The 27,480-nt window shown below is 46.6% G+C and overlaps 1 protein-coding gene across 3 annotated transcripts in view; it reads left to right on the top strand.

The window, feature by feature from the left end:
• Positions 1-27,480, top strand: part of TEP1 (telomerase associated protein 1) — a 1,383,286-nt gene that overhangs the window by 146,755 nt on the left and 1,209,051 nt on the right. For all 3 annotated transcript variants that reach the window (XR_014966740.1, XM_085618536.1, XM_085618535.1), the window contains exon 4: positions 4,546-4,680. Coding sequence is in view for 2 of the 3 variants with exons in the window: in XM_085618536.1 (XP_085474662.1) it covers positions 4,546-4,680 (135 nt within the window). In the remaining variant the exon portion in view is untranslated. The remainder of the gene's footprint in view (positions 1-4,545; positions 4,681-27,480) is intronic.

Genomic DNA, 27,480 nt, shown 5'->3' with positions numbered 1-27,480 from the left:
TTGGTTGGGCCAAGTGTTATAATTTATTTATTTATTTTTTTTATTTTTTTTTTCCTCTCCTCTTTTTTGTTGAGACTGCTTGTTGTAATGTTCCGGACAGTGATTTCATATTCGGTACTGTGAACCATGATTGCCTAAGCTTTGTGCCCTTCTGTTCTTTCTTTGTTAAGTCAAGCGAAAATTAATAAAAAAAAATTAAAAAAAAAAAAAATGACAAGAATATTTTATGTGAAGCAAGAGTTGGCATATACTGAGAGAGAGAGCATATGGGACATTTATCACTAGTGGGCAGCTTTGATGAAAACCAAGAGGCAGTAAGGGTGTTTCCAGTGTAGTGATACTCTGATGAAGTGGACCCCGTCATCCTGTTTTCATCAAAAGCTGAGGCAGCTGGCTGTTGAAATGGATCAACATGTTTTAGCCAAAATAAAGACCTGTGTTGAGCATCCTAGTGGCAATCTTCGGTTCACTGTTCTTTTGGTGACCTGACAGAGAATGAACAATAATACTTTGGATGGGCAGGGTGAGTGGGCTCTGCATTTAGCATAACCAGGACCATCTAAAAATGCGGCATAGTAACTTTCTGCCAAGGATTTAATAAACTACAGTTTTACCTTGATATGTAGTTGTGACAGAATCCCAATTGAAGTCTGTATTCAATGTTTTAAATGAAGATAACCTAATTAATTTTCCTCATTTAGACATTCTGACCAACATATCAGTGGGTGAGTCAAGTTGAAGTGTTTATTTAGTCACCAACTAAGTTAGGGAACTGTAAAGTGCAACGGATGAACGGACTAGTTTATTTATTCTTGGTGGGCTTTACAACATCCTGAAAGGTGTTGTCCCGAAATTTTTATATGTGACACCTGTACCAGTTCTTAAAGAGAAGGTGGTAAGCCAGCATCCAAAGCCGTTTTTGGGTCTCGCCTACGCAGCGCGCATGCGCTGCATAGGAGGACCTTTAGCCGTCGCTTTGGTCATTTTCAAGCACACACTAGTACTTGTGGCGGCATCCACCTTGCGGGAGCGAGCAGGGGCGCGCCACAAGCATGAGTGCACTGCTTGAAAATGAGAAGACGCACGAGTGTGCTTCAAAACAGCTGCTGTGTGTGTCATCGTCTGGTAATTAGCGCGATCGTTTTCACTTTATTGTTTAATTACGGTAAATTCCTTAACTACCGCCTCAAAACTTTGAAGTAGTGTGCCTCCTCCTAGTCTTCCCTCGAGTCCTTGTTTATAAAGTTTCAAACCCTTCACACAAAGGACGCCATGGACCCCTCCCTCCCCTCCCTTATGACTTTCATCTGGTTACCGCTCTGTTTCCTTTAAAGGTTTCAGTCCGTGACTCGGCATGTGTAAATATCATGCCATCTGCGGTCGCTCGTCAGTCCCTTCCCCTACCACCCTCTTCATCTGATCTACTGGCCAGACCCTTCCAAATGCACACCCCGATATTCGAAACCTCTGTATCTCCCCGACACCAACATGCCATCTTCTCTTCCCACCACCACCGTCCCTGTCTTGTCTGTTCACCATTCTGTGTTACTTCAGTCAGTGCTTCCTAAAGTTTTTGGGAGGTGACCAGTGTAAGTAAAGGAGAACTCCACCTCCAGTCCCCCTCCCTACCCTGGCACCTCACCGCCTTCTAATGTTTTCAATATGTGAATTCAAGTGCTCGGAAAGAGGAATCTACCTCCTTCTCCCCACTCCACTCTAACCACTCTCCTGCTAAATTTCCATGCGACGTCACTGCTTCCTAAAGTTTCAAGTACATGACAAATTGCAGGGAAAAGATGACCTTCCTCATCCCTTCTCCTTTCCGGTTCCCTTTCCACCTTCCAGTATCCCTTCCACACTACCTCACTGGTCCTTAAAGTTGCCAGCACCTGACAAAATGCAGAGAAATTGAACTTTTCTGCCCATCGCCCCTTCTCCCCAGTTTTACCCTTCCCACCCTCTAATTATCTCCCCAGGCTTCCTCTCTGTTCCCTAAAGTTTCATGCACACGATCAAGTGTAGGGCAAGGAGAACATGCCCGCCTCTCCATCCCTTCTCCACTCTACTCTTCCCACCCTCCAGCTACCTACCTCACTGCTCCCTAAAACTGCCGGTACATAAAGTACAGAGGAAGGACAATTGTCCTCTTCGGTTTTCTCCCCACTCCTGTTTCCACATAGCTCTTCAACAAACCGCTCCGTGCCTGTCTTCTGTAGTACCTTATACCCACGCTTTTTTGTGCAGTTTTATATAGCGCAAACTAGACCTGTATCAGAGTGCTTAACTTGAGCACCAGTTGCATTACAGACGACACATTCATTTTTTAGATACGGGGAGATTAAGTGATTTGCCTAGAATCACAGAATGCTCAATCCTCCCGCCACACTCGAGCCTGGTTTTCCATTCCCAGCTTCAAAGTTGGCCGCTATAGCCGATAAGCCACATCCTCTCTTACTATCTAGTCTCATCCTCAGCATCACTGCTTGGTAAAGTTGGAGGCTCGTGGCTCTAACGTGCAGGGTCGAGAGACCTGCTTTCTTCGCCTGCCCTTATAATTTATTTCCATATATTGTTGAGTGCTGCATATCACCTTGGCTAACATTTATATTTAGCGCAATATGGATTTAACATGTTCGGCACCTTGCCGTCGACGGACTAGCTGGCCGTCTCTCACCCCTGGTTAAACACATGAGTACCCGGACAGGAGGGGTGCTGGGCACCCAGCGTTTCCAAAAGAATAACGGAATGAGGTGAGGGAAGGGCAACTTCCATATTTATGCAAAGTCCAAGGATAAATAATGATGAGAGCTGCAACACAAGGTAGGTTGCAGAAGCCAAAGAGGGCTTCGTTTCCGGGTCGCGACCCCATTTACCGTGCCGCTCCTCTTCGATCTAATTGAAGAGTTCCGGGAGAAAGTTTGCCCAAAAACATAGTAGACGGAGGGGGTAGGGAGTTAAGACACTATGGGCATGGGAAACACCGAGTGGGGTGACCTCGTGTATAAAAAAAAAAAAATATATATATATATATAGTAAAAAACCTATGGAAAGGATTTCACTGCGGGGAAGTCAGCGCCCTACAAGCATATACAGACGTTTCCACGTAGCTGTTTTAAAATGAAATACATACTTGACATTTTCTAGCTTACTTGATGGCATTGTTTCTTTGTAGTTGAATCTTTCTGCGTGTTTTTTGTCCTTGTAGTTTTCTGATACTTTCCGTCTAGGGCACGTTTATGATTCTGGCCTCCATACACGAGAACAAGTGCTCTACCTGTATCCCTTACCTGGTTACCTGAATCACTGACTCTTATTAGCTCCTGGGTGTCCCTCGTCCAATGCATATATGAGGAGCCTAAAGTTGGGTGTCAATGCAGCCATCAGTCCACCTATTTTAATCGTCAGCAAGTTACATGGTTTGCCTCCGTGTCTGTCGCGAGTAAGACCTGTTAGATAAAACTGTTTGTTCTTCAGGTAAAGACAACGATATGTAAAATGTACACTTTGTCAATTTCCCGAAGCTAGAAAACGTTGCTGATGGCAAGACGTTATACCCAGTTTATTAAAAGTTTGGCACTACTAAGTGAAACTGCAGGGAAGTTTGAGTTTTGACCACCCTTTGGTATGAACCCTCCTTCACCAGCCCAGTCACCTGTTAAACACATACATTTCCCCCAAAAAATAATTTCCCTCTCACTAACCACAGAGGAATTGTTATCTGCAGGGTTGCCTGTTACTCTCCCTATGGAATGTAGGACTCTGTTTAAAAAAAATGCTTTCTTACTGAGACCCTTCGTCCACCTTTTGAAACCGTCCAGCTCGTCCTTTAGACCCATCATTTGCATCTAGCCAAACAAGGCCTTCAAACAGCTCCTCCTGCTACCCCTGTAATATTCGGTTTTCTATTTTCTGAGATGGCCGACATCTTCTTCTGTATATATTCACACACCCGCTGCTGCCTTCGAAAGTTACTTGCTTGTAACTGTATTTTTCCAGCTATTTTTGCTCCTCACTGTTTGATTTATTTCTTAGTGTCTTCAGGTGTAGTTCCGAAGGGTATTCTTTTTAGGTTTTGGCATTTTGTGTATAGAACATACATACATACATAAAAACTTGTAACTACCTGCATTTGTGCAAACATCTTAAGGCTCTTTTATTACCCTAAAATATTTGGTGCCCTCTATCCTGTTAAAAAGCATGAAATAGTCATAAGATTCCTTTTAAATCTGTTAGCATATACTTAATTGTAATTCCCATCTCCGGTGGCTGGCTGGTATTCTAAGCATATTAATCATGTTAGGATATGGTGTTGAAGAAGGAAAGGTTACTTAACTAGAGCATTAGCTCTTAACTGTGGGCGTTGTCCCCTTATTCCCATTCTTAGAATACATCTCCCCTATCAGAGGTCCTTACCAGTGGCAGAGAAGTATTTGGAGGATTATTCATGATAGAAAAACAACTTACCATAGTCAATTAAAGAATTGAAATGTGAGCATTAACGCTGATCGGATGCAGGGGAAATAACCAGTTCTTTCTCTTACCCAGATGAAATTGATTAGCACGGTTTGCTGCTCACTGGTGGATGGACCTAACTTCAGCAGCTCCACGGATCCCACACGCAAGGCACTGGAAGAAATATGTAAAGAAGTTGTGCGTTGGGACCCTGAGTTCCTTTTAAAGGTGAGAGATGGCTGAGGGAGGAAGTTCACAAAAGTGTAAGCAGCCTATAGAGTGGAGATCAGACGAGGGGCGGGGGTCAGGCATGTCTGAAGGTATTGACTGGGACAACATCTAGCAACTGGTCACTCTCATGGTTGCCTAGGAATTTTGTATTTCTTTTTTGCATTAAACTTTTTCATGTTGATTCCATAACTTCTAACATACATACATTAGTATTCCAAGGGCTTGGGTATGTCTGTTTGTGTTTATATCCCTTAAATGTGTGCTTTACATGTGGTGTTTCTTCAAACCTGTTTTTGTTCAAACTTTATGGCATTGACGAGGATACTGATATAATCTAGAAGCTGCTGACACAAAGGAAATGGTAGTAGAATAAACCAGCATTTGCAATGCAGTAGGTGTTGCATTTGCAGGAGTTTGAGCTATTGGCATTGGGAATGCTAATGCCTTTTATTTATGTGTTAAAAACTTGCTAGTGGTAAACACTGCTTGCAGGTTTTCTAAAATAAAAGGCATTGTCATTTATAATGCCAATAACTCCAACTCTTGCAAATGTGAGTCCTTTTTGGCACTCCTGCTTTAGCTGTAAATATCGAAAGCTAAAGCGCCGGAGCCACAATTGCTTCAAAAGTTAGGAAAGGGAATTTTTTTAATAAGTTTTAGAATTCTTTATTTTTGAAGCATTCACGGCACCTCGATCTAGCTTAAGATGTTTAAAGCTACCTTATGGGTAGCCACTGTCCCTTCCTCGCGAGATTAGGGTTTGACAGAGTCTGGCATGCAAGCTTTGAACGAGGCTCATGTGGGGTAGCAACCCTTCCCTTTGACCCCACTAATGTAACCAGGGACCCCCAGAGCCGCTTTGTGATCGTGACTGGGATATTGGGAGGGTGGGAGGGGCGGTCATCAACTTAGTGTCACTTTACATGCCACCGGCCGCACTAACAACCACCTTGAAAACCACTAGTGACAACATATCCTCCCTCCTCCTGTGTTTGACGGTGATTGGGGATATCCTCCCTCCTCCTGTGCTTGACGGTGATTGGGGGTGACTTGAATGCGGTCATGCGGCCTGACCTAGATACCACAGGCACACCCTTCCCAAATAGGACCCTATGTGCCAGACGGCTGACAGAGTGGGTGACGAATCTGGAGATCTGCGACGCCTGGAGGATGTGGAACCCCAAAACCTCCCAGTATACTCTCACCTCCGCGGCGCATCACACACACACACGCACGTATTGACCTGGTCTTCATGCCCACCCCTGAGTGCCGAGAGATCTCCGACATTAGCATCCTTACCCGGGGCATCTCGGACCACTCGCCGCTTCTCCTCAGACCAGGGGACCCCTCGTGCACTCTTCATCCCATCTGGAAGATAAATGCCTGGTTCCTCCAGGATAGCAAATTCCGCAAGACAATCGGAGACTAACTCCACCAATACTTCCTCGATAACCAAAACACAGTCCCCACCCCGGGTAGTTTCTGGGAGGCCGGGAAGTCCACCATCTGCGGCTTCGCCAGGGGGCAACTTAAGGTCAAGCGACAGGCCCAAGACAGCCAACTCGCCCTCCTCGAAGCCCAAGCGGCCCGCTTGGAGCGGACCTCACCCGCAGCCTGGACACACAAGAAAATGAGTAGCACCTGCTTTCAAGCCCGAAAGTTAGGGCGGCGTGGCCAAGACAGCAGATGGGTGAGACGTGTTCCTGAGGCTCTCTGCTGCAGGCCCATCCACCCAGTACAGCACTACCCACAAGAGCATCCCACCGGACCACCCTGCTTTTCTTGCTATACCGGCAGGGGCCTCTTGGGACCGAGGCAAAGACCGCCTAACCTAGCAAGGTGGTCCAGCGGATCGGAGAGCATGAAGGCTGCTGCATAGAGCAACACCGGTAAACCCGATACGCCGGCCTGTCCCTCCTCCCGGTGTGGGAGAGCTGGGACGCTGATGAGCAGCACTTGGGCCGGAGGAGCAGAGTGCCAAACGGGGGGGGAGGGGAGGGAGACAGGCTCTGACTGGGACAGGCCAGGAGGAGATGCTGCAGCACCTCTTGGTCGGTGGAGCAGGACGAGGCCCCCCGCTTGCGAGTTGGACACTGGAGTAGGGCCGAGGTGAGCGCCGGAGCACTCGAGAGGCGGGCACCCATCAGTGAACTGCAGAAGGGCCCTCACACTGCCCCGGTTATTAATGGCCGGGAGAGAGGCGGCAGTGGGGGCGGGCGTGGACTCCCTGAGAAGGCGGCGGGGGGCATTACTTCTCGGTCTAGAAATGGGAAGAGACCTGGGCCTATGAATATTCCCCCTGAGCTGAGCAAGATGGGACCGCCTGTTTGAGAAGGAGGAAGCAGACACTGGACTGGCCTTGAAAAGGTTACCAGGCCACTTGGGGGTCGCCCCATGACACGAGTTGGTGTGCTGATTTGGGGGGATGAGGATCTTCACGGCGCCCCTGGCCCCGAGGGAGGTCCCTGAGGAGCCACTGAAGAGACCCTACATCGAATTGAAGGGTTCGGAGGGAGACGAACGAGCGCCCCATGGGGGAGGAAGGCCTTACGCTCCCCGCCGACTACTCTTGGATGCCATCAGTTGCTGCCAGTTTTTCCCCCCCCATGCAGTGACTTAAGTACTATGGCTGGTCTCCTCTCTGCTCGGCTGGGCAGCTTCCAGGCGAACTTGGAGATCACCTGAGAAGGCGGCATGGTGCGGGTGCCACCCCGGCTGTAACAACCTCGGACTTCGGGCTGGATGGTCTTGGGGAGGGGATATATACTTCGGAAGACCACAAATCAAACGGAGATGAGGAGATTGAACAGCTACAGCAGGAGGTCCTCCATCTCAAGGACCAGAATCTGGATCTCCAGGGTCACTCAGAGGATTTAGAGGACCTATCACACCCCAATCACATCTGCATTTGAGGCGAACCATCCGGTGCTGAGGGATCAGATAACTCAACGTTTGTTATGGACCTTTTCAGATCTGTTCTCGAGGCCCCCTCGGAGGAAATCATTAAATTGGACAGAACACATAGGGTGGGTCTCAACGATCGTCAAACGCTCCACCACCAGGCATTCTCGCCTGTTTACACAAATTCCCCTTGAAGGAACGTATCCTCCAACGGAACATCCATTGCTGTACAAGGGCTTCCATCTAACCCTATACCAGGACCTAGCAACCATAACCCTTCAGAAACGCAAAACTTTCCTCCCTAACACCTCACATCTTCGGGCTGCTGGAGTGTGGTATAGCTGGGGCCACCCCTTCCGCCTAATTTTCCGCCACAAAGGGCAACTGCATCAAACTTGATCATTGGAGGAGGCCCGCAACTTTTTAGACTTGACGGATACGACCCTGGACACCCCGCAGGAAGGCAAAGGGAGCCAGGACTTAGAGGGAACTCAAGGATGGAGGAATACAAGAGCATTCCCTGAAGATCGCAAGCTGGACGCCAAAACTATAGCCGGAGAGAAGCTAGCCATCATTGACTCTTTGTCCCAGAATACTTTGGGCCCGCCATACACGAGGCCCCATGGCCGCAAGCTACAAAATAAGGTCACCAACATCTTTTGGGTGGGATGCTCTTTCTTTTAAATCTCCCTCATCATGTTACATAGGACTCGCTCTGGGTTTGGGTGGGCCGGGTAGGGATGGAGGTAGGCTTCCACGACCCCCCCCCCCTTCAAGAACATTCTATGGACCCATGGGAAATGGGACTATGACATTGTTAGTTAATTTCATCTTATTACTGTTTCTCGTCCTGATATGGGGTGATTTGTTTCTTTGTTGGACCCGGGTACTGCCACCACAATACTTTACCACCACCCCCAGACCTAGAGCCTGTAATTCAGTGCTCCAGCATGATTTAAGCAGCGTTAAACCACTTATTTACTCATGTCAGACCACCTAATAATCCTCACGCTAAATGTAAAAGGCCTTAATCACCCCCTGAAAAGGTGCGCTATTCTATCGTATCTGGAACAATCCGTAGCTCACATTTGCCTGTTACAAGAAACCCTTCTCCTCCCCAAGGACAAAATTAGGCTCTGTTCCAAGCACTTTCCCCAACAGTAATACTAGTCCATCCCGAACAAAACCGCAGGGATAGCTCTTTTGGTGTCCTGGCATTTTAGGGGTAAGGTCCTTTCTAAAGAAGCGGATATAAGGGGGAGGATGCTGGCATACTGCGTCTGAACCTACTTTTATCGAGTAACAATAGCCACCATATATGCGCGTAACGAGGGACAGGAACCTTTCCTTCGAAAGGCCCTGACAGAGATACTCTGGTCCCAGACACGATCACTCATAGTGGGGGGTGCCCTTAACCTTGTCTTCGATAATGACCTGGACAGGTCGGTGCAAAGATACAGCCAGACGGGGGCCCTCTCCAAGGGGGGACTACAATGGTTTCTAAGCACTGGCATCACAGATATTTGGAGACACACCCATGCTTAGACCCGGGACTATACGTACTGTTAATTTGCACACAGATCCTACGCTAGACTGGACTACCTACTGGTCACACCAGAACTCATCCCTGGAGTGCAGGACGTTTCCATTGAGCCCAGATCCCTCTCTGACCATGCGGCGGTAATAATCACTTTAGAGATTTACTAAATGCAACCCATACGTTGGAACCTGGCGTTTGAGGGATAACCTCCTGCAACTCCCACAAAATATACAACAGCTCTCAAATGCCATGGACAACTACCTAGCCACAAATGACACCCTGGGTATGCCCTCTTCCATACTCTGGGACGCCTTCAAAGCAGTGATTAGGGGGGAATTAATTGCCATCTCGGCGGCAGAAAACAAAACCCTTCGGGACAAACTCCAGCAGCGTTTCGCTCAAGTAGTAGAACTTCAATGCATTCATAAAAGGACTGGTGCCCGCATTGTATGGAGACAGCTGAAAGCCGCCAGAGCTCAATTAGCTGGCCTGGATACAGAGCGGAATACGCACAAATCCGTCTTAAACATCAATACTATGTTGGTGGGATAGGTGTGGGTGTCTCCTTGCCAACACACTGTGGGCCCAAAGACAGGAGCACAGAATCCAAGAGGTCACAGACTCTTAAGGGCCAGTTACAGACCGAGAACCCTCATATCGCGAAGGCCTTCCGAGAGTACTATAAAGAACTCTATAAAGCTCAAAACATTCAGTCTGAAAATATTCAAGCCTATCTCCGGGACGTGCACAAGTCCGTCCTCACCTCAGAACAGAGGAACAACTCAGATAGCCCTATTCAAATCGAGGAAATCATTTCTGGCATTGCCCGACTACAGACCTCTAAATCCCCCGGATAGCTTCCCAGCCATATTTTATAAGACTTTCTGCAAAACCCTTGCACCCCTTTTCACTCGGCTATTTAACGAGCTGGGGGGGATCGGCAGCTCTCCCCCTTCTATGCAGACGGCATCAATAGTGGTGATCCCAGGGCCAGGGAAGGACTAAACACTATGCCCATCTTACAGGCCGATTTTACTATTAAACGTGGACCTTAAAATTTTTACGGGTATCCTCCTGGGCCTTATCGACCCGGATCAGGCCGGATTTGTCACCCAACGTCAATGCGGAGACAATACGCGCAGGGTTCTCCATCTCATAGACCAGGCGCATGTTCCTAGCGGTGGATGCTGAGAAGGCATTCGATAGAGTGCACTGGCCGTATCTTGAGGCTACACTAGAGCGCATTGGCCTTGGAGAAAGGTTTAGAAGCTGGATATTTAGCGCCTACGATCATCCTACAGCCTCAATTCGTGGTAACGAGCACACGTCCACATCCTTCCCAATTTCCAGGGGCACCAGACAGGGTTGCCCCCGTCTCTGTTACTCTTTGCATTGTATGTGGAGCCCATGGCTCCTAGAGTACGATCCAATCCAGCAATAACAGGGATTAAGTTTGGCGGAGACCACCACAGTCAGTCTGTATGCAGATGTGATTTTAGCGACACTGGAGAATCCTTCCACCTCTTTACCAGCTTGCCTTAAATAATTGGATTTGTTTGGCCAGGCAGCTGGTTTCAAAATGAACATTCATAAATCGCCGGCCTTAAGCCTAACTCTGCAGCCCCAAACGATGGACACCCTCAAGCAGAAACTGCTTCTCTGTTGGGCCCCATCACATCTTTTTACCTGGGACTTCAAATTGCCCCAATGATTCCCACGATGGCCACTCTTAACTCTCGCTCCCTGATTCATCAAATACGTGGTAACCTTCACCGCTGAAGACACTACTCTCTCTCTTGACTGGGGAGAATTGCGTCTATTAAAATGGCAATCCTTCCCTGGATTTTGTATATGTTCCAAGCCCTCCCAGTAGAACCTCCTCGGGGCACGCTCTAAAGCCTCCAAGACGAGGTAAATCGTTTCATCTGGGCAGATAAGCGCCCTCGCCTCCGTAGAGACATCACCTATCGCAACCCGCTCGAAGGTGGGCTGGGTGTCCCAGATCTAAAACAATGTTATCGGGCTGCACAGTTGAGAATTCTTGTAGAATGGTCCCGCGCAGAATCAGAAAAACACTGGTTGTTTATGGAAAGGACCCTGGCAGGACCACCACTCTGGAATATCCTCTTCCTCCCTAAAAAGCCCAACCTACTTACCTCTACCTGTCATCTATCACCAAACCAGCACTAATTGTTTGGAATAAACTAGCGACTCAGAGACATTACTTCCTTCCCGTTCCCCCCCCCTATTGTAGGGACTTCAGAGTTTACACCGGCCCAGAACAACTCGGCGTTTCACTGTTGGAACCAGCCAGGATGTAGATCAATCTGACCCTTTTCCCGACATGGAGGGCCCTATACCCATCTGAAACCCTGTGGGCACCATCTGGGATTCCTGAAAGTGAGCGATGGCACTACAAACACATATGCCAGTGGGTGATGCAATCGACAGTTCGCCCAGGGACACAACGACACCTCACGCCCTATGAACGCTGGCTGCTCTTAACCCCTACGAACTCCTGTTTAATCACAGTTATATAAATTTCTGGGTCTGCGGAGGACACCTACTAAGACAGCAGGTCAACTCCGATGGGAGTCTGATATCTTGCGGGAACGGACTCAAAGGAATGGGTAGATATCCACTGTTGCACTAGGCACACCGCCCAAGATATACCAGGGATTGAAACCGCAACAAAGATTATAACCTATTGGTACCTTACCCCAATCAGACTCCATAGGTTCGCACCGTCCAAATCCCCAGACTGCTGGCGGCAGTGCAGCCTCACAGGCACCTTGCTACACATTTTATGGGACTGCTCGGTCATAGCGCCATACTGGACAAGGGTCCTTAACGATATCGGCACTTGCCTGGACACAGAACTCCCGAGATTCCCCGCTTATATCATCCTGGGCCTTCTAACGCCCTTGCCTTTCCACTAAAATCACGTAGAGGCAGGCAGATTGGTCTAGCGCTATTAGCGTCATTGCAGAACATACTGTCGCACTGGGGCATGGATCACATCCTGACATACCAAGGTTGACTGCATAGACTGTGGTACATCATAGGAATAGAAAGAGTGAACTTAACACTATTGAACCAAAAAACAGCGTTTCACAAACTATGGAAACCATTTCTGAATCTCCTGATGTCCGAATTCCATGAACTTACCTTCCCTAAGTATCTTCGCTTACTGAGCCTTTCGAAAGCTCATATGGCCCCTACTCCAAAACCTTCAGACTGGGCACGGCAGGGTGGGGGGAGCATTCTACAATCGCCACTAGTAGGTTTAAGGCAGCCCAAGTCCGGAGTGGGGTGGGAGGGGGGTATTTAGGGGAAGTTGGATAAATGCAAGTAAAGATTCCTGTGCTTCACAGGCTATGTTGCTAAAGTTGTTGCTATGAAGAAATTGTAATAAAGAGATTTAAACCACAAACCCAAAAGTTATTTTTAACACAGCGATGCCACCCAACACACCCCTCAAGCTTGGTGCTAGATGCGACTGCACCAAACAGCAATGGCATAAATCCATTTTGTGTTATGTGAAACAAAGAAAACATTAAATAAGCATTTGCAATGCATTAGGTCTCGCATTTGCGAGATTTTGTGCTATTAGTATTGTAAATGACAATGCCTTTTATTTATATGTTTAAAAAACATACAATAATAAAAGGCATTATCATTTACAATACCAATAAGTAAAATTTTCGCAAATGCGAACCTGTGGCATTGCAAATGCTTGTTAATGAGATGCACGCATTAAGATTCGGCGCAGCATCGCAACTAGTGTGGGCATAAACAAGTTGCCCAAGCCTGGAAGCCTTCTGCTGCTGGCGAACAGCTCGCATGAGATAGCATGAAACAACCAGTAAAATGTACAAGCTGTGAAAATTCAGCTCAAAACTATGACTAAACACTAAGTTGAGTACCCAAAGCCGAGCGCCGAAATGCCTTCACAAAAACAGATGTGAATGAAGTCATTAAGGTATATTTGCTGATGACTATATACAAATAGACTTGTAGCAGGAGAAATAAACACGGTCCATAAACGTGTTTGCCTTGCGAGGGCACAGAGACTGCCTGGGAGCTGTTACACGTGGTTGAACTGAAATGCTAGCTTACACTTTGAAAGGTGCTTATAGAATTAAGCATGTCAGAGGAACATCAGCAAATCGTACATTTGTTTGCAGTTTTGTATAGCGCAAACTTGACCTGAAGGTATTAGAGCACTATACCTGAGCACCAGTTATATTACACAAGGTCGCATTCATTTTCTTTTTAAGGCACAGGGAGGTTATGTAATGTGTCCAAAATAACAGGATGTTAAGTCGATGTCGAGACTCGAACCTAGTTTCTTAGTTCCAACGTCCGCAGTCTAGCCATAATACCACACCCAACCTGCTATAGTGTGTGAGAGACGGCTTTTGTGGAGGAGGGGGGGTTTGGCATTGCTTTAGGTTACTCAAGATTTATGTGCAGTAGTGCGAGTACACATGTTCAAACAAGAGCAAATGCACAAACGCTTAAATAATTAAAGGGACGCACAAACACATTGAAAGGGCCAATGTGCCTGAAATGATTTTCAAAGTATTCAAGGGAAGATAGAAATCAAATTCCTTGAAAACCACACTACAGGGATGGTCCTGGTACTTTACCTATCTTAAGTAGAGGCGCTATCGAGTAAAACGCGTACGGTTTTGGACCCCAGAAAAGGCAAGTAACAAAAGCCATGTGGGCCCTCTCATGGGGGTGAACAGTGAAACTAACAGGCAAAACAGTGCCGTCCCCCAACTTGTGTTACATGTAAACCATTAGCCGACAGCCACTGGAAAGCCCTCCTAACCCACTAAAGCCCGCAACTGAAGAGAAATCAGTTCCCTTCAACACATGGCTCCATTGCACGATGCACATGCTTCTACCAAAGTGGTCCTCCATGTGTATAGTGTGCTGCTAGCCCCATGCCGATCAAACCACGCTGCCAGCATGACCCGCACATGCATAGCTAATTCTTTGACCAGGCTTACTCAGTACAGCAGGGAGAGGCCGACCACGAGCGGCCAAATGGGCGGTCTAGCACTATTGAACAAAGTCGTAAAGAGCAGAAGTGGTAGAACCTTGGAGGGAGGGGACAACCCCGGCACCGCCATCTCCGTAAATCCAACGTCCTTTCATCCGGTGGCAGTAGCATTGTCCCAACTGTATTCCTCTAATGGTATTTGTAGGACTCACAAAATAAAGGGAGTCACAAGCGCTCCCACAGCTGACGCGACTCCAGCCAATCAATATGTAAAAGGATTAAGCGCAGAGCCCGAGAGCGGGACGGGGATGAGGGGCTGTCAGCCACAGTGCCATTATTAATTGCGTGCGCCAGTGTTGTGTAAATGTAAACACGGGCGCCGTGTTAAAGATAAAGCACGGTATGTGTGTATATCAAATTTCCGCCATTGTGACAAAAGTAAAAGCGCGCATTTGCACAGGAAATAAACACAAAAAGCGCTCGCCATTGCCGCGAGTGTTGTTTGAGGGGCAGGACAGTGAAGAAATAAGAGTTCTTAAACACAAAAGCTGAAAAAGAAGTCCACGAAAGCGGACGAAAACGGTAGTTAGGCGGTGCTGCTTCCGGAATAAACGGAAGTGATGCATTGGTTCTACAGCCAATAATAAGTCCGGTAATAAAAGCAATGCCAGAGTTTACTAATGGCAAGCACCAACAGAAATAACCCGGCAATAGGTGGAGTTACACACAACTTACTGATTACTTGATGCCTCGTAGAGGCAGCTGAGCTGCCTATGCGAGACCTAAAAAGCAGTAGTGAGCTTTTGAAAAACAGCAATATTCATCAACTTTTTCGTGCTGGGCTGAAACCAGTACATTATTTTATTTTTAGCAGCCTCGACCAGAGGCCATTCCTACTTGAACTGATTGGGGGAGGGGAGAAAGGCGGGGGAGAGAGATATTGCGAACATGGCCTGCACCATGGGGACCGGACTAGTCTTACACAAGGCACTTGTACATCACCCTGTCTAAACTTTAAGTGAAAAGCAGTTCCGATCCTACATTGTGAACAAGGGCTTAAAATTCATCATACAATAATCATTGATCCAGTGTAACATGCGCAAGCGCGCCCATGTTACAAACTTTGTATTCTCACTGAAATGTAAAGAAACATTTATTGTGAATTAGAGCACTGCTGACATGAAAAGCGAAAACGGCATGCATGACTTCCACCTGCTCCGGGCTCTGTTAAATTCCACAGGCCCACGGCAAGACTAACCTGAAAGTTGTACCTGTGCTGTAATGCCACTGCACTTCAGCGCCAAGAAAAAGACCTTGCCTTTCATAGCGCTTAAATTTAAAGGCCCTGACCGGTGAAGCAATTATGTGCGCTCTTTGCAAGAGTGTGCTCTGGTGAAAGACACAGTTTGTGCACGCAGGTTACAGGGGACAATGTGCCCCACTCTCATTTGCGTCCCCCTTGATCCAGGAAACTGCTTCTGCCCAGTGGGCATCATTTTGTCATATACGTGTGCATACGGGGTGGTCCTCCAAACATGCAGTGGGATTAAAGTTGATGCAGCTGTACCAGTTGCTGTTCCAGTGCAGACTCCTCAGGGAGCCAGCCCTACAAATTACGCTTCCAACGTAACTGCCTTACCCCTCAACCATGGTCCATTTCCTACATTGACCCAAGATAACCTACAGTGTATCTAGTATCAATTGCTTTATCAGCTACCACAATTGTTTTAAGCAGCATAATCAAATGTTATGAAATGTTGTAATTGAAGTGTTGGTGCTGGTGCTGAGGTGAAGGAGAATGGAAGGCAAGGCAGCTGAGAGCTCAACGGTGAAGATACTGGAGTGAGAAGCTGACCAGAGAAGGGGTGGAAGCCAGAGCCACATTTTGATGCATGTAACCTTGATAGAGGTCTTTGTACAGGTAGCGTCTGCATTAACTTGTCTTTGAGTTACCAAGGGACTTTTTTTAAGGCCTAACTTGAGAGAGGTTCCATGTTCCTGACACTGCAGATGTGCTTTGGTGAACTGAAATAACCCCCTCACTAACTGAGCGGGTGGGTGAGAGGTGAACCCAATCCTAACTATAATAACTACGCAGTGGCAAGTACCACTGGGCAGTATAAATAAATATATATGTGTGTATGTCATAAGCAGTGTATAGCTGGATGCAAGTTATAGTTAGTTCACTAAACTATAACTGGCGAATTTCAATGTTTTTCTTTTTTTTTTTTAAACATTGGTTTTTTTATCTCATTTCAACACCTGGCTATTACATCATTTTAACACTCTTTTTTTAAGTAATACAAAAATATATATATAGTGGTTTCAGTGGTTTTTCAAGTTTTGGATACCAGTTCTTATCTCATTTCAACACTTAAGGATCAGAGTAAAAATGCATTATAGGTATAAGTTGAAATGAGATCAAAACCAAGGTTAAACATCTTTTGACAGTTATAGTTTAGTGAATGGACTAGAACTCGAGCCCACCTCATGCACTGCTTATGAGTTGTACACATAGCATTTTTGTCAAGTCACCCATATTTATCTCACCACTCATCAGACTTCTGATTGAGACACATAATGGAGTCAGTGTGTGTTAACTATGTCACTTGAAAACGACGTGCTAAATGCACGTGCTTCAAATATATTCACACTTGTAAAATGGAGAAATACAAAGATGATGGAGTAACATAAACACGGTTGAAATGTGAATAACTGTGCACAAATGTTTTGCTCTGTCTTTTTCAGATTTTTTCCCTCTACGCAGAATGCTGTAAGGTTGCCTCACCGTAAGTGCACGGTCTGGCTATCTGCTGAACCAGGTGACGGATGCGTCTTAGCATGCACAGACCTCCCGGTTCTACATTTGGTCCTGACGAAAACCTTGTATTACCGTATAAAGGTTGAAACATGCTGACCAACAACGTTTTCGTTTAAACACTGATACTTGTTGGTCAATCTAGCACTTTTAAGTATCTCACTTGTTTTTAATCTTGTCTTGATGCTCCAAATAAAAATTTAGGGAGTACAACAAAGAAATTTAACTCCTCCACTTACACCTTTTTTACACAAGCCTAAAAAACCCAGCTCCGCTGTAGTCCAGGCGTTGAAGCCCACCTATGTAGCATTCGGCTGCTTGGGTGGACCCCGATGATGAAGCATGTCACCAACTAGGTTGGTGAGTGAGGGGTTTCTTAAATAAAGAAACATTTTCTTTTACTTTGTTATCACTCTCTATTTCCCTCAAAAAACAACGAGGACGTCTTTGTCCTTGGGATACTCTCTTTGTTTTGTTATATCAACCCAATACCTAGCCAGAATATGGCAGCTAGGCGGCCCCCATCACGTCGCTAGACATGAGACCCAGTTTACCCCAGTTATATCTCCCCAGTTCTCCAGTTTGAATCATTAACTGGCATATAGTACCAATTACAATGTAGGGCTGACAATGAGAGTGAGCGCCCGACTCCCAGTACGGCTCATGGACTACCTTGCATGGACTTAGACCCCGCCCCACCTATTTATCTGTCACAACATTTTCATTTCAAATACTGTTCGGTGGGGCATGCACTAAGATGTAATTCTACTCCATGCCAAGATGTATATCTAATTAATGATATATTCTATTCGTAACTGCTACTTCTGTACTGTTTTTTTCAAAAATTACAAAAATGATTTTATTAAAAAAAATGGCTAGCCCCAGCATAATGCCAAAGCGGACAGTGTCCCTTTGAGGATTCTTCCTATAAATAAGCAAATGTGTTTAGATCTCACTTAGATACTGAGGGTCTGATTTAGAGTTTGGTGGAGAGGGCACTCCATCGCAAATGTAACAGACTTCCCTCCCTGTCAAACCCTCGGTCCACCCACCTGATTTACACTCCGTTTCTGTTGCTGAGATAGTGCTGTGATTACGGGCCTTCGGATTTTTGGCATATCAACTCTCCATCCGATTTATATTTACAGCGGGTGGTTGAATGACCAGTTTTCACTGTCAGTCACAGCTGGCTAAAACCTGACAGAAAGGGACAGTGAAAACAACAACTCCCACGATGTGGGGGGGTCCTTATTTTTGATTTTTCAAAAACAAACTTGTGCTTTGGGAGTTTGTTTTTGAAAAAATCAAAAACATGTTAAAAGATAAACGAATGTCTGTCAGTTGATTGTACCACCTGTCAAACTTTTAACACAATCAGAGGAACTGCTGTGTTGGTGGATCCTGCCAATGACTAGAGCTGTCCGTAGGGCTGGCTGACATCTCTAAATGTATATGACGGGAACTCTTTCAAAGAGAGTAAAATACTCCCTCAATCACCCTGCTGGAGTACACACTGTGCTCTGCACTCTAAATCAGGCAATTTATCACCAGTGTCTGTGTGTTTCTGTTTTTGTAGCTTCAAGAGATGTCAATCTTCTGTAATTGTGTTCTTATTGTTTCAGTCCTCCTGATTGCTTTAAAATGCAAATACCACTTATTTGCACCATGAAGACCTCCCGATACAATGATAAATTTCTGCAGTGAAGCCATGTAAACTTGCAGAAGTTCATTAGTAGCTGTTTGGGTCTCACTTCAGGCAGCAGAGTCCTGCAGTTCCTCCTAAGGAAAATCTTGGCAGCATACCCAAAGGAATGCCCACTTCCTGTAACACAGGTTCCAAAAGCACCATAGAATGTCCAGAAAGTCCTCGGCTGTAAATAGTGACATATGTGTCTGTAAGAAGGACAGGAGCCGGAGTTTACAGCCACACTAAGGGGTTCACAGATCACCTTTCACCTGCCAAAAGACGGACACTAGCTAATTTGAAGTCCCCATCTCTCCACACTTATGGAGGGCGCCATCAAGGAAATTTGAATTTAAATTATTTTGAAGTGAATTTGAATTTAAATTATTTTCAAAGCGCACATACACCAGCGGTTTCTTGGCGCTACAACTAACAAAGGACCGGAGCAGAAAAACAAACTACAGGAGGGTTAGTTAAAGGTCTTCATGAACAGATGAGCCTTGAGGTGTTTCCGAAATTGCGGGTACAGGAAATAAAGGGATTTGAAATGGATTTGAAATTTGACCAGTGTATGATAACAAGAGTAATGGATTTGCAAAGTAATGCATCTTACACTAGCAGGAATCTACTATCCGGGTCGCTAGAAGTATGAGCAAGGTTAAAATTGACCATTTTATAGTATCTCCATTCCTATTGTGTGCTGAAATATACATAGAATATAGGCAAACTCAAGGGAGGAGCAAACCCATGATTCCTCTCTCAGTCCAGGTCAGTTTCCTGGAGAGTGACAGTATCCACTCTGTTGATTGAGATAGGACACAAAATGTTTTACTTTTTTGGGATTGTTTAGGCCATGTATGTTTTAGGACAACAATCTGACTGCGCCTATGTTTTGATCAGTTACCCGTACAGCTGGAAGCCTTTAGCCACCTATCCGGTCAGTTATTATGTGCAGAATTAAGATGGGTAAACCATGTTTCTGTACAACCAAGTCCTGGAAAAACAACCCTTACAGCCTCCTCCCACACTGATTTGCAAAGTTATCAATGAACCTGAGAGAGAGACAGAGTAAGCACCCAAAACATTGTAATAAGAAAGGGGATACACATCTAGGGGAGAGAATGTCACCTTCCACCCGTGGACCATTAAAACATAAAGAAAATTGAGAACAGCTGTATAACCATGTCTGACATACCTGCAGGTATTAAAGGAACCGTGTGCATCAGGCAGTCGTGATAATAACACTGCGTTATCCAGACATTTCAAACACAGCAGCCCGCATTACAACAACCCTGTTTGAGAACCAGAATTAATCAATGTATAAAGGAGAACATCTCCAAAGGAGCATTCGTCCTTGCCACTAGCTGGATTTTCATGAAAGGGGAGCACCTTTGCAACTGATATGTTGATCCTCATCGGTTACAGCATGAGATATTTGACTTTGTTGGAGCACAGTTGACATTGGACTTCAATAAAGGAACACTGTGGTCCCTGCAAAGCAGATGTGATATCGGGTTATGTGGCGCTAGAGGATCCCTGGAATAATGGTTATTCTTTTTCCCAAGCAGGTTGGAGGCCAGGTACTTGATCTCCGTGTTTATGTAACATAGCTATAATTGGTCTAGGCGTGCACCACGTGGTGTTCTCAGGGCCAGCATGTGAGGCACTCTCTCAGTAAATGAGAATTTTTGAGAATTGGGCCTGATTGAATAGATGGACCATGAATTTAACTGTACTAGTGACCGTGATGTTAATATAGCATAACCGAGGTTCCAGGTTTTCGTTCTTGGCGTAACACCTTCTGCCATCTCATGCAGAGCGAGCGTTTTTTGTATGAGAATTGCAAACATTTCTCTCCCTCACCCTCCCATCTTGCACTTCTCAGACATGCCCGATCCACTTACAAAAAACACATCCTCAAGGAAAAGGCATCCTCCTTCCGCACTCAACTTGACTGGGCCATAAACAGACCCAGGGAACTCTTCAAAATCATCCGAAACCAAACTTCCCCCGCACCTCCAAATATGACAGCCTCATCAGATAGATGTGAAGAAATTGCCCACTTCTTCTCGGAAAAAATTGCCAAAATTGACCAATCCTTCCTTCCCACACAACTATCCTCCAACTCCCAATCCAATCCTGTCCTCACCTCTAATGCCTACTCCACATCCCCCCTTCCAGACGACACACTCTCTCCTCTGCCCTCTATCCTACCGCTCCCCAGCGAGACTCCTCACCCGCCCATTGCCATACCCCCCCACCACTCCATAGACGTCTCACCTTCCACATCTCCAGTAACCAACTACCCTAATTCTCAACTTAAGAACAATGCCTCCTTGCTCAACTTTCTCCCCGTCACTGAGCTTGAAGTCCTCAATATAATTGGCAATCTAAAACCGTCCTCCCACACAAAAGACCCTATACCCTCCAACCTTGTCCCTGCCCTTAAGCACATCACCCCATTCTGGACCAAAATCATCAACACCTCTCTCTCCACGGGCTGTGTCCCCACCTCCCTTCAGCTTGGTCAAATCTTGCCCATAATCAAAAACCCGAATGACCTAAATAATCTCCGCCCCATCACTAACCTCCCCCTTCTCTCAAAGGTACTTGAAAAATGTGTCCTACTACAACTAGACGAACACATAGAAAATTTCAACCTTCTCAACCCCTTTCAATCTGGCTTCAGAAAAGGCTGCAGCACCGAAACGGCAATGGTCAATGTCATAGATGACATCCATCTTATCCTTCTTGATCTCTCCGCAGCATTCGATACAGTCAACCATTCAGCCCTACTTAATGTGCTTAGGACCCGTTTCGGCCTTAATGGCACCGCCTACAAATGGTTCATCTCCTATCTACAACACCGTACTCAGCAAATCAAAATTCAAAACTGTCTCTCTACCCCCACTCCTGTCTTCCTTGGAGTCCCCCAAGATCTGTTCCCTCTCTCTCTCTCTCTCTCCCTCCCTCTTTAACCTCTTTATGGAACCCCTCACCCTCATTCTTAACCAAGCAGGCATAAATTACCACCTCTACGCCGATGACACCCAAATCTATTACAAGATTAAAACTCATGCTGACATCTTACACCTGAACAACACCCTTACCAAGATCCAAACCAGGTTCCATTCCAATCATCTCCAACTCAACCCTAACAAAACCGAAATTATTCTCTTCTCCCCCAAAAATAACCCTCTACCCGTTCAATCCTGGATCTCTGACCTCAATGCACTCAATTGCTCACTCACCCTGTCCAACTCCGTCAAATCTCTTGGCATCACTATCGACAACACCCTAACCCTTAATGTTCACATAAAAACTCTGCCAAAGGAGCCCTCTTCACTCTCCGTCACCTCAAGAAAATTAAACCATTCATACCCACCAATGATTTCAAACTCGTAGTTCAGTCGCTTGTTTTGTCACGTATTGATTATGGTAATGCCATCCTTAATGGAATCCCCAAAGTACACCTAGCTCCAATCAAAGCTGTGCTCAACCTTGCTGCCAGGCTCATCACGGACTGCAAACGCTTCGATCATATATCCCCAGCTCTCAAATCTCTTAAATTGCTCCCTATTGAAGGCAGATCTGCCTACAAAACCGCCTGCATTACTCATAAAGTCCTCCACCAAAACACTCCGCATTACCTCTCAAAGAAACTCCACACTGCGGGCTCTACTCGACCTCTGAGAAGCACCAACACTCTACTCCTTCTCCCACCTCTGCATAAAAAGAAAGCTACACAATCTCGCTCCTTCTCTGGTAATGTCCCTATTATCTGGAATGCCCTCCCAAAAAACCTGCGCTGTAATACCTCCTATTCTAGTTTCAAAAAAGACCTCAAAACCCACCTCCTCAATTATTATTGGGGTTTCTAACCTCTGTCCTACTCCTGATTTCTCATCTATCACACTAGATTTGTTCAATAATTATATACCATATTCTCCTGTTTCACCATTTACCTAATTAGTTAAATGTATTGCTCCTGCCCCTGTTTATTTATCTGGTTTTGTATAATGCTCATGTTGTCTGTACTTTGTAAATTTTTGTTGCACTACCTTTCATATGCTTTTATACCCTATGTGCCTTATCCTTATCTTGTAAAGCGCTCTGATACCTCTGGGTCTAGCCAGCGCTATATAAAACCTTCAAACTAAATAAATAAACATCTTCAGCATTGGAGATATGATACTCCGCCATGTCACTGCAGCGTTTGTTTTTACCTGTCTCTCAATGAGGTGCTCTAACCTTATTGTAAGTGTGTCAGTGCTGGGGCCGTATTACACAAAGTGCCCCAGGGGGCTCAACGGGCATTTACACCTGCTTTGCCCTCCCCTGGGGCACTTTGGTATTACAGAAGGGGCCGCAGACGCTTGTGTGGCCCCTCTGTAATACTTAAAGCACCTGTGCAAATACCGCACCAGCTCTTTCTCTAAAGGCCATTCCCTCATTTGCATGGGGGCATGGCCCCATGCAAATGAGGGAATCCCTTTACCTCTGCGCCCACACCGTATTGTAGACATGGACGCAGAGGCAAAGACGCTGTGTGGGGGGCACATTGACAGTGCGCCACCTAAAAGGTGGCCCACAGTCAGTGTGCCCCCTGATACCAGCCCTCTGGAGTAGGAAAAAGAGGTCCTATGGACCCCCCAGGCATTCCTTTGCGGGTTGCCAACTGCACAGTGAAACATGAAGTGGCTGCTTCAAAGCCGCTCCGTTTTTAGCAAGAAGTCTGGCTTGAGCACATATATCGAACAAAGGCTAGACCCCAGAGTGCAGTGTAGCCAGGTGGGAGGATTTGAAGATCCTGGCCATCCCCAGTAGATCACAGGCTACACAAATATAGCTTGCCAGGGTTGGCTCTGTAATTCGGAGCAATCTAGAAAAGAATAAGCATCCGGATGGCATAGTCATAGAAGAGCATACTCATAGGAGGAATGGCCAGGAGAAAGCACCACCCTCATTTGGTGCTTTTCAGAGGGAGTGGTGCTCTTAAACTTCGAAAGCAGTGTGTACAGCAGTCCAAGCCATATGTATAGAGTTCAGACAGATAGATGGGTTGCGCAAGATGAGCCAGCAGTATGAGTAGCAGGCCTTGGCGAACAGGCAAGAGATCAATGCTCCAGCTTAAACCTTTTCCACAGCGTAAGAGGAGGATCCAGAATCTCCGAACCAAGCCCCGCCAGCCCATCATTATAGGCTGTCCAGACCATCCAAGCAATTTCCCAAAAATGTCTGCCCAGCACCTGTTGCCGCAGTAATGTGAAGTACTCAATACATGTGCTTCAATATGTTTCCAGCCAGCTTCCAGAAGTAATGGGCTTTGGTCCCAGGAGGGAAACTGGGTAAAAGTGACTGCAGCCTGGCACTCCTGGGCCTCTAACGCCATATGTCACTGGGGCAGCCAAAGATGTCCAAAGTTCTCACACCAATGGCCGTGAGCTCCCAGAAGCATGTGACCGTGACCCAGGAGTATTCAGTGCTGGCTCACGCTTACACTACTTAGATATTTCAAGGCTGAAGGATAAGTAGTAAGGTTTTTGCCCACCGGTGGAGCGAATGCTGCAGTCAAATGGCCCTTTAGTCGTCAGACATGCCCCATTTGGTGCTATCAATTATCCATCAGAGGCCTCTACTCAGTTGGTCTCTTCCTTCACCGCTCGATGGTGCCCAGAGGAACAGAAGCAGCACATCCATGTGTTAGATCTCTGGAAAGGTTATCTCTAAAGGCATTTGCCAATTCAATAAAGGGCAATGCCAGTTAAACCTTTACAATACTTAAGCATTGCTGTACATGCACAGGTCATAGATTGCTGATTAGAGTTAATATGAAAATAAGTTACAATGACATGATTAACAAAACAGAAAACTAAGATTCTTTTGCAGGTATACTTAAGGTCCTGGTAAGGAACTGCACGATACTGGCAGGATGAGCACTCTACATCCGAAATGTGTGTATCCTTGCAGTAACTCCACACCATTACCATGCCAATATGAAGTAAACTCCATGAAATGAAAAATAACCTTGTGTACCCGATTTACCAGGCATAAGACCACGTGGAATTCCCAGTTCCATGGAGTTTATTGCCCAGAATTACCACCTGGTCTGAGTTGGTAGTAAATGTGTGTGGGGGGCTTCTTTGTAGTCTGTTGGGGAGGGGTGTCTGGAGAGTAAGAGATGGAAAGGGCAGATTGTTACTGGCAGGGGGAGAGCACTGAATCCTCCCTCTTTGTCAGGAATAAAAAGTCAAGGCAAGGATTGGCTGGTATAACAGACAAAGCTTTGTGCAATTTTTACATGGCGTAATTTCCACCCAGTAAAATCTGTCCTGGTGTTGCCACACCTGGGAAAACTAGATGCAGGGACACTGGCCCATTCGGGATCAGAATTCCGTTTGGTAATTCCTCTTTGCTGGACTCCTAATCAGAACCTATTTTCCCCCAGATATAGATGACAACAAGAAGTCAGAGATGGGCTTAACTTTATTGGAGAAGATCCTCAGATCTCCAGATTTTGCCCATAGAATTAGCAAGTCATAAACCATTCTCATATTCCAAAGCTGCACTTACAACTTTCACCAGAAATATCTTTGGCGTGGAGACTTGAAAGTATGTAATCTGGACTTCTGTTCATGCATTCCTTAGATTATATAGTGTGGATTCTTGAGTGATGACTGATGACAGTAGACCATCAGACTCTCGTGATCCAAAGATTTGCTTCAGCTATCTCTGCTATGATACTGCTATGGTATTCTCTTCCGGTAGTTAAGCCTCTGCATTATGGATTTACTGAGGTGGAGATTTTTAACTGGCCTTAGGGAACGATCAGCGAACTTCCAAAGAAATCCCAATGTCCTTTTCAGTGTCAGCTTCAGTGATGTCTGGGATCGCTTTAGTTTCTATAGGGATAGTGGAATAACTGAAAGTGTTTGAGGAATTTCGGTCAGCTTCTTACTTGACATTAGTAAATATAATCAGCTTTCTTACATTACTTCTCCCTAGTTCCTCTGCAGAATCTTCTTTTTTTAAATAGTCTTGTTGCCAGGCTGTGTCTGTAGTTTTTCAGTCTATATTTGGATGTTAGTGGCACAATCACACCCTTGCTCCTCAGTTCAGTTTTGCAGAAATGACTTACTTGCAGAGATGTTCCCGGTTGTTGCTATAACGATGCAAGCAGTTGAAATTAATTTTGTGTTTTACATTTATTCATGAAAATGGGCAAAGGTCTAAGGGATAAACCGGTGCACCAAGTTGTCTAAAACTGCTCACTCTGCAGCAACTTTCGGACATCTTAAAAAATAAGGTAGGGGGAGGAGCCTAGCCTGCAGCCGAGATGGCCGCCTAGCTCTTCGGCTCCGCCGACCCTTGCGCCCTTCATCGATATCCTGGCAAAAATCCTGCGCCTCCGAGCTCTACGTTTACCTGCGCCGTGTTCCTGACCACGCTCCTGTGACTCCGGTCGAAAACGGAGCTGCCCCGGCAGAGTTGAGCCCCGGTTTCCATTCCGGCCTTCCAAGCGGTCGCAGCCGGGCCATTGCTTAGTGGGGACGGCCGGCAGCGACAACGATAGCAGCGGCCGCTGTGGAGAGGGAGGAGCCGGTGTACCGGACCTGGCGCGCCGCGCTGGGATTCTCACAGCAGCCTTTTCCATGCTCGGCTGCCCGGCGCGTCCCGCTCGCAACATTGTATCCGGCTCCCGTATACTGTATCCCGGCCCAGCTGGGAGAGGGCCGGGATCGCTCCTTTGTTGCAGCCCATAGCAGCGGACGCCATCTTCCGCATCGGAAGCCCTGGTCTTGCCGGTGGGTTTCCCTGCACCACAGATTCCCCTGTCCTTGAAGCCTCTCCACGACCGGCTGCCTCCACGATTCCTGCGCCACCAGGGCCCCGCAGAGAGCTCATCACTTTCCAGATACCGATGGCTGCTGAGGGGGGTTTGCTTCCCGGGGCGCTCGATGGTTGCTTGCCTAAGATGGCGGACGCAACAGCACCCTCCATCCTTGATCCACCACTGGGGCTTCGCGATATCCTGGCAGCACTGGAGGACCTGCGGTTGGCCTTCCACGACTCTGCCACTGATTTGGAGGACCGGTTAGATTCGACTTTTTCAGCTGGCCATGATGACTCTCCAGTGCGGCGTGTTAAGCCACATCTTCAGTCGACTGTTGGTGGATCCCCCGAGTTGAGGTATGTGGCGGTGACGGGGGGACGTGTCCCAGTGCCCGCAGCGTTACTCTTCGGCGCTGCCCTGGTGGAGTCTGATAATACTGCTCCCTTGGTATGGCCGGAGCTTGTGTCTCAGACGCCGTTTTGCCCATCTCTTTTGTCCTTCGGCGCCACGTTTCTGAGCGTCCTCCTGGACTTGCTTCCTGTACATCGGCCGGCTGCTACTCTGGAACTTATGCATCGTCCCGCTCCCTGTTGTACTAGCCACGGCATAGCAGAGGCGCATTCTGTGGCCCCTTACTACCGAGCTTCACTCCAGTTTGACTTGTCTTTTGCACCTCGACTTCTGCAACGGACTCCATGGTGGCCCATCCTGTCCAGGTTGGCTGTACTGCAATTGGACTCTGTTGGACTGCAGGTTCGAAGGGGCCAAGGCTGAGGAAGGGGGGTTTTTCTTGTCGCACATGGATACGTATATGGCTGGGACTGGGACTTGTGACTGTTGGAGGTACATGTAGCATGGGTGTTAGGTCGGGGCCTGGGGTTGGGTGACCGCGGGTAGCGATTTTGCTACGCATTGAATAGATCCTTGGCCCTCCTCCGATTAACCGTGATATTCCTTTTCTCCTTCTTCTCTTTCTCTTCTTCTAAATTTCGGGTACTCTACTGGG

The sequence above is a fragment of the Triturus cristatus genome, chromosome 7 (assembly GCF_964204655.1).
Source record: "Triturus cristatus chromosome 7, aTriCri1.1, whole genome shotgun sequence".
NCBI classification, from domain to species: Eukaryota; Metazoa; Chordata; class Amphibia; order Caudata; family Salamandridae; genus Triturus; species Triturus cristatus.
Note: the sequence above shows the minus strand (reverse complement) of the source record. Positions and strands in the feature narration are given on the sequence as shown.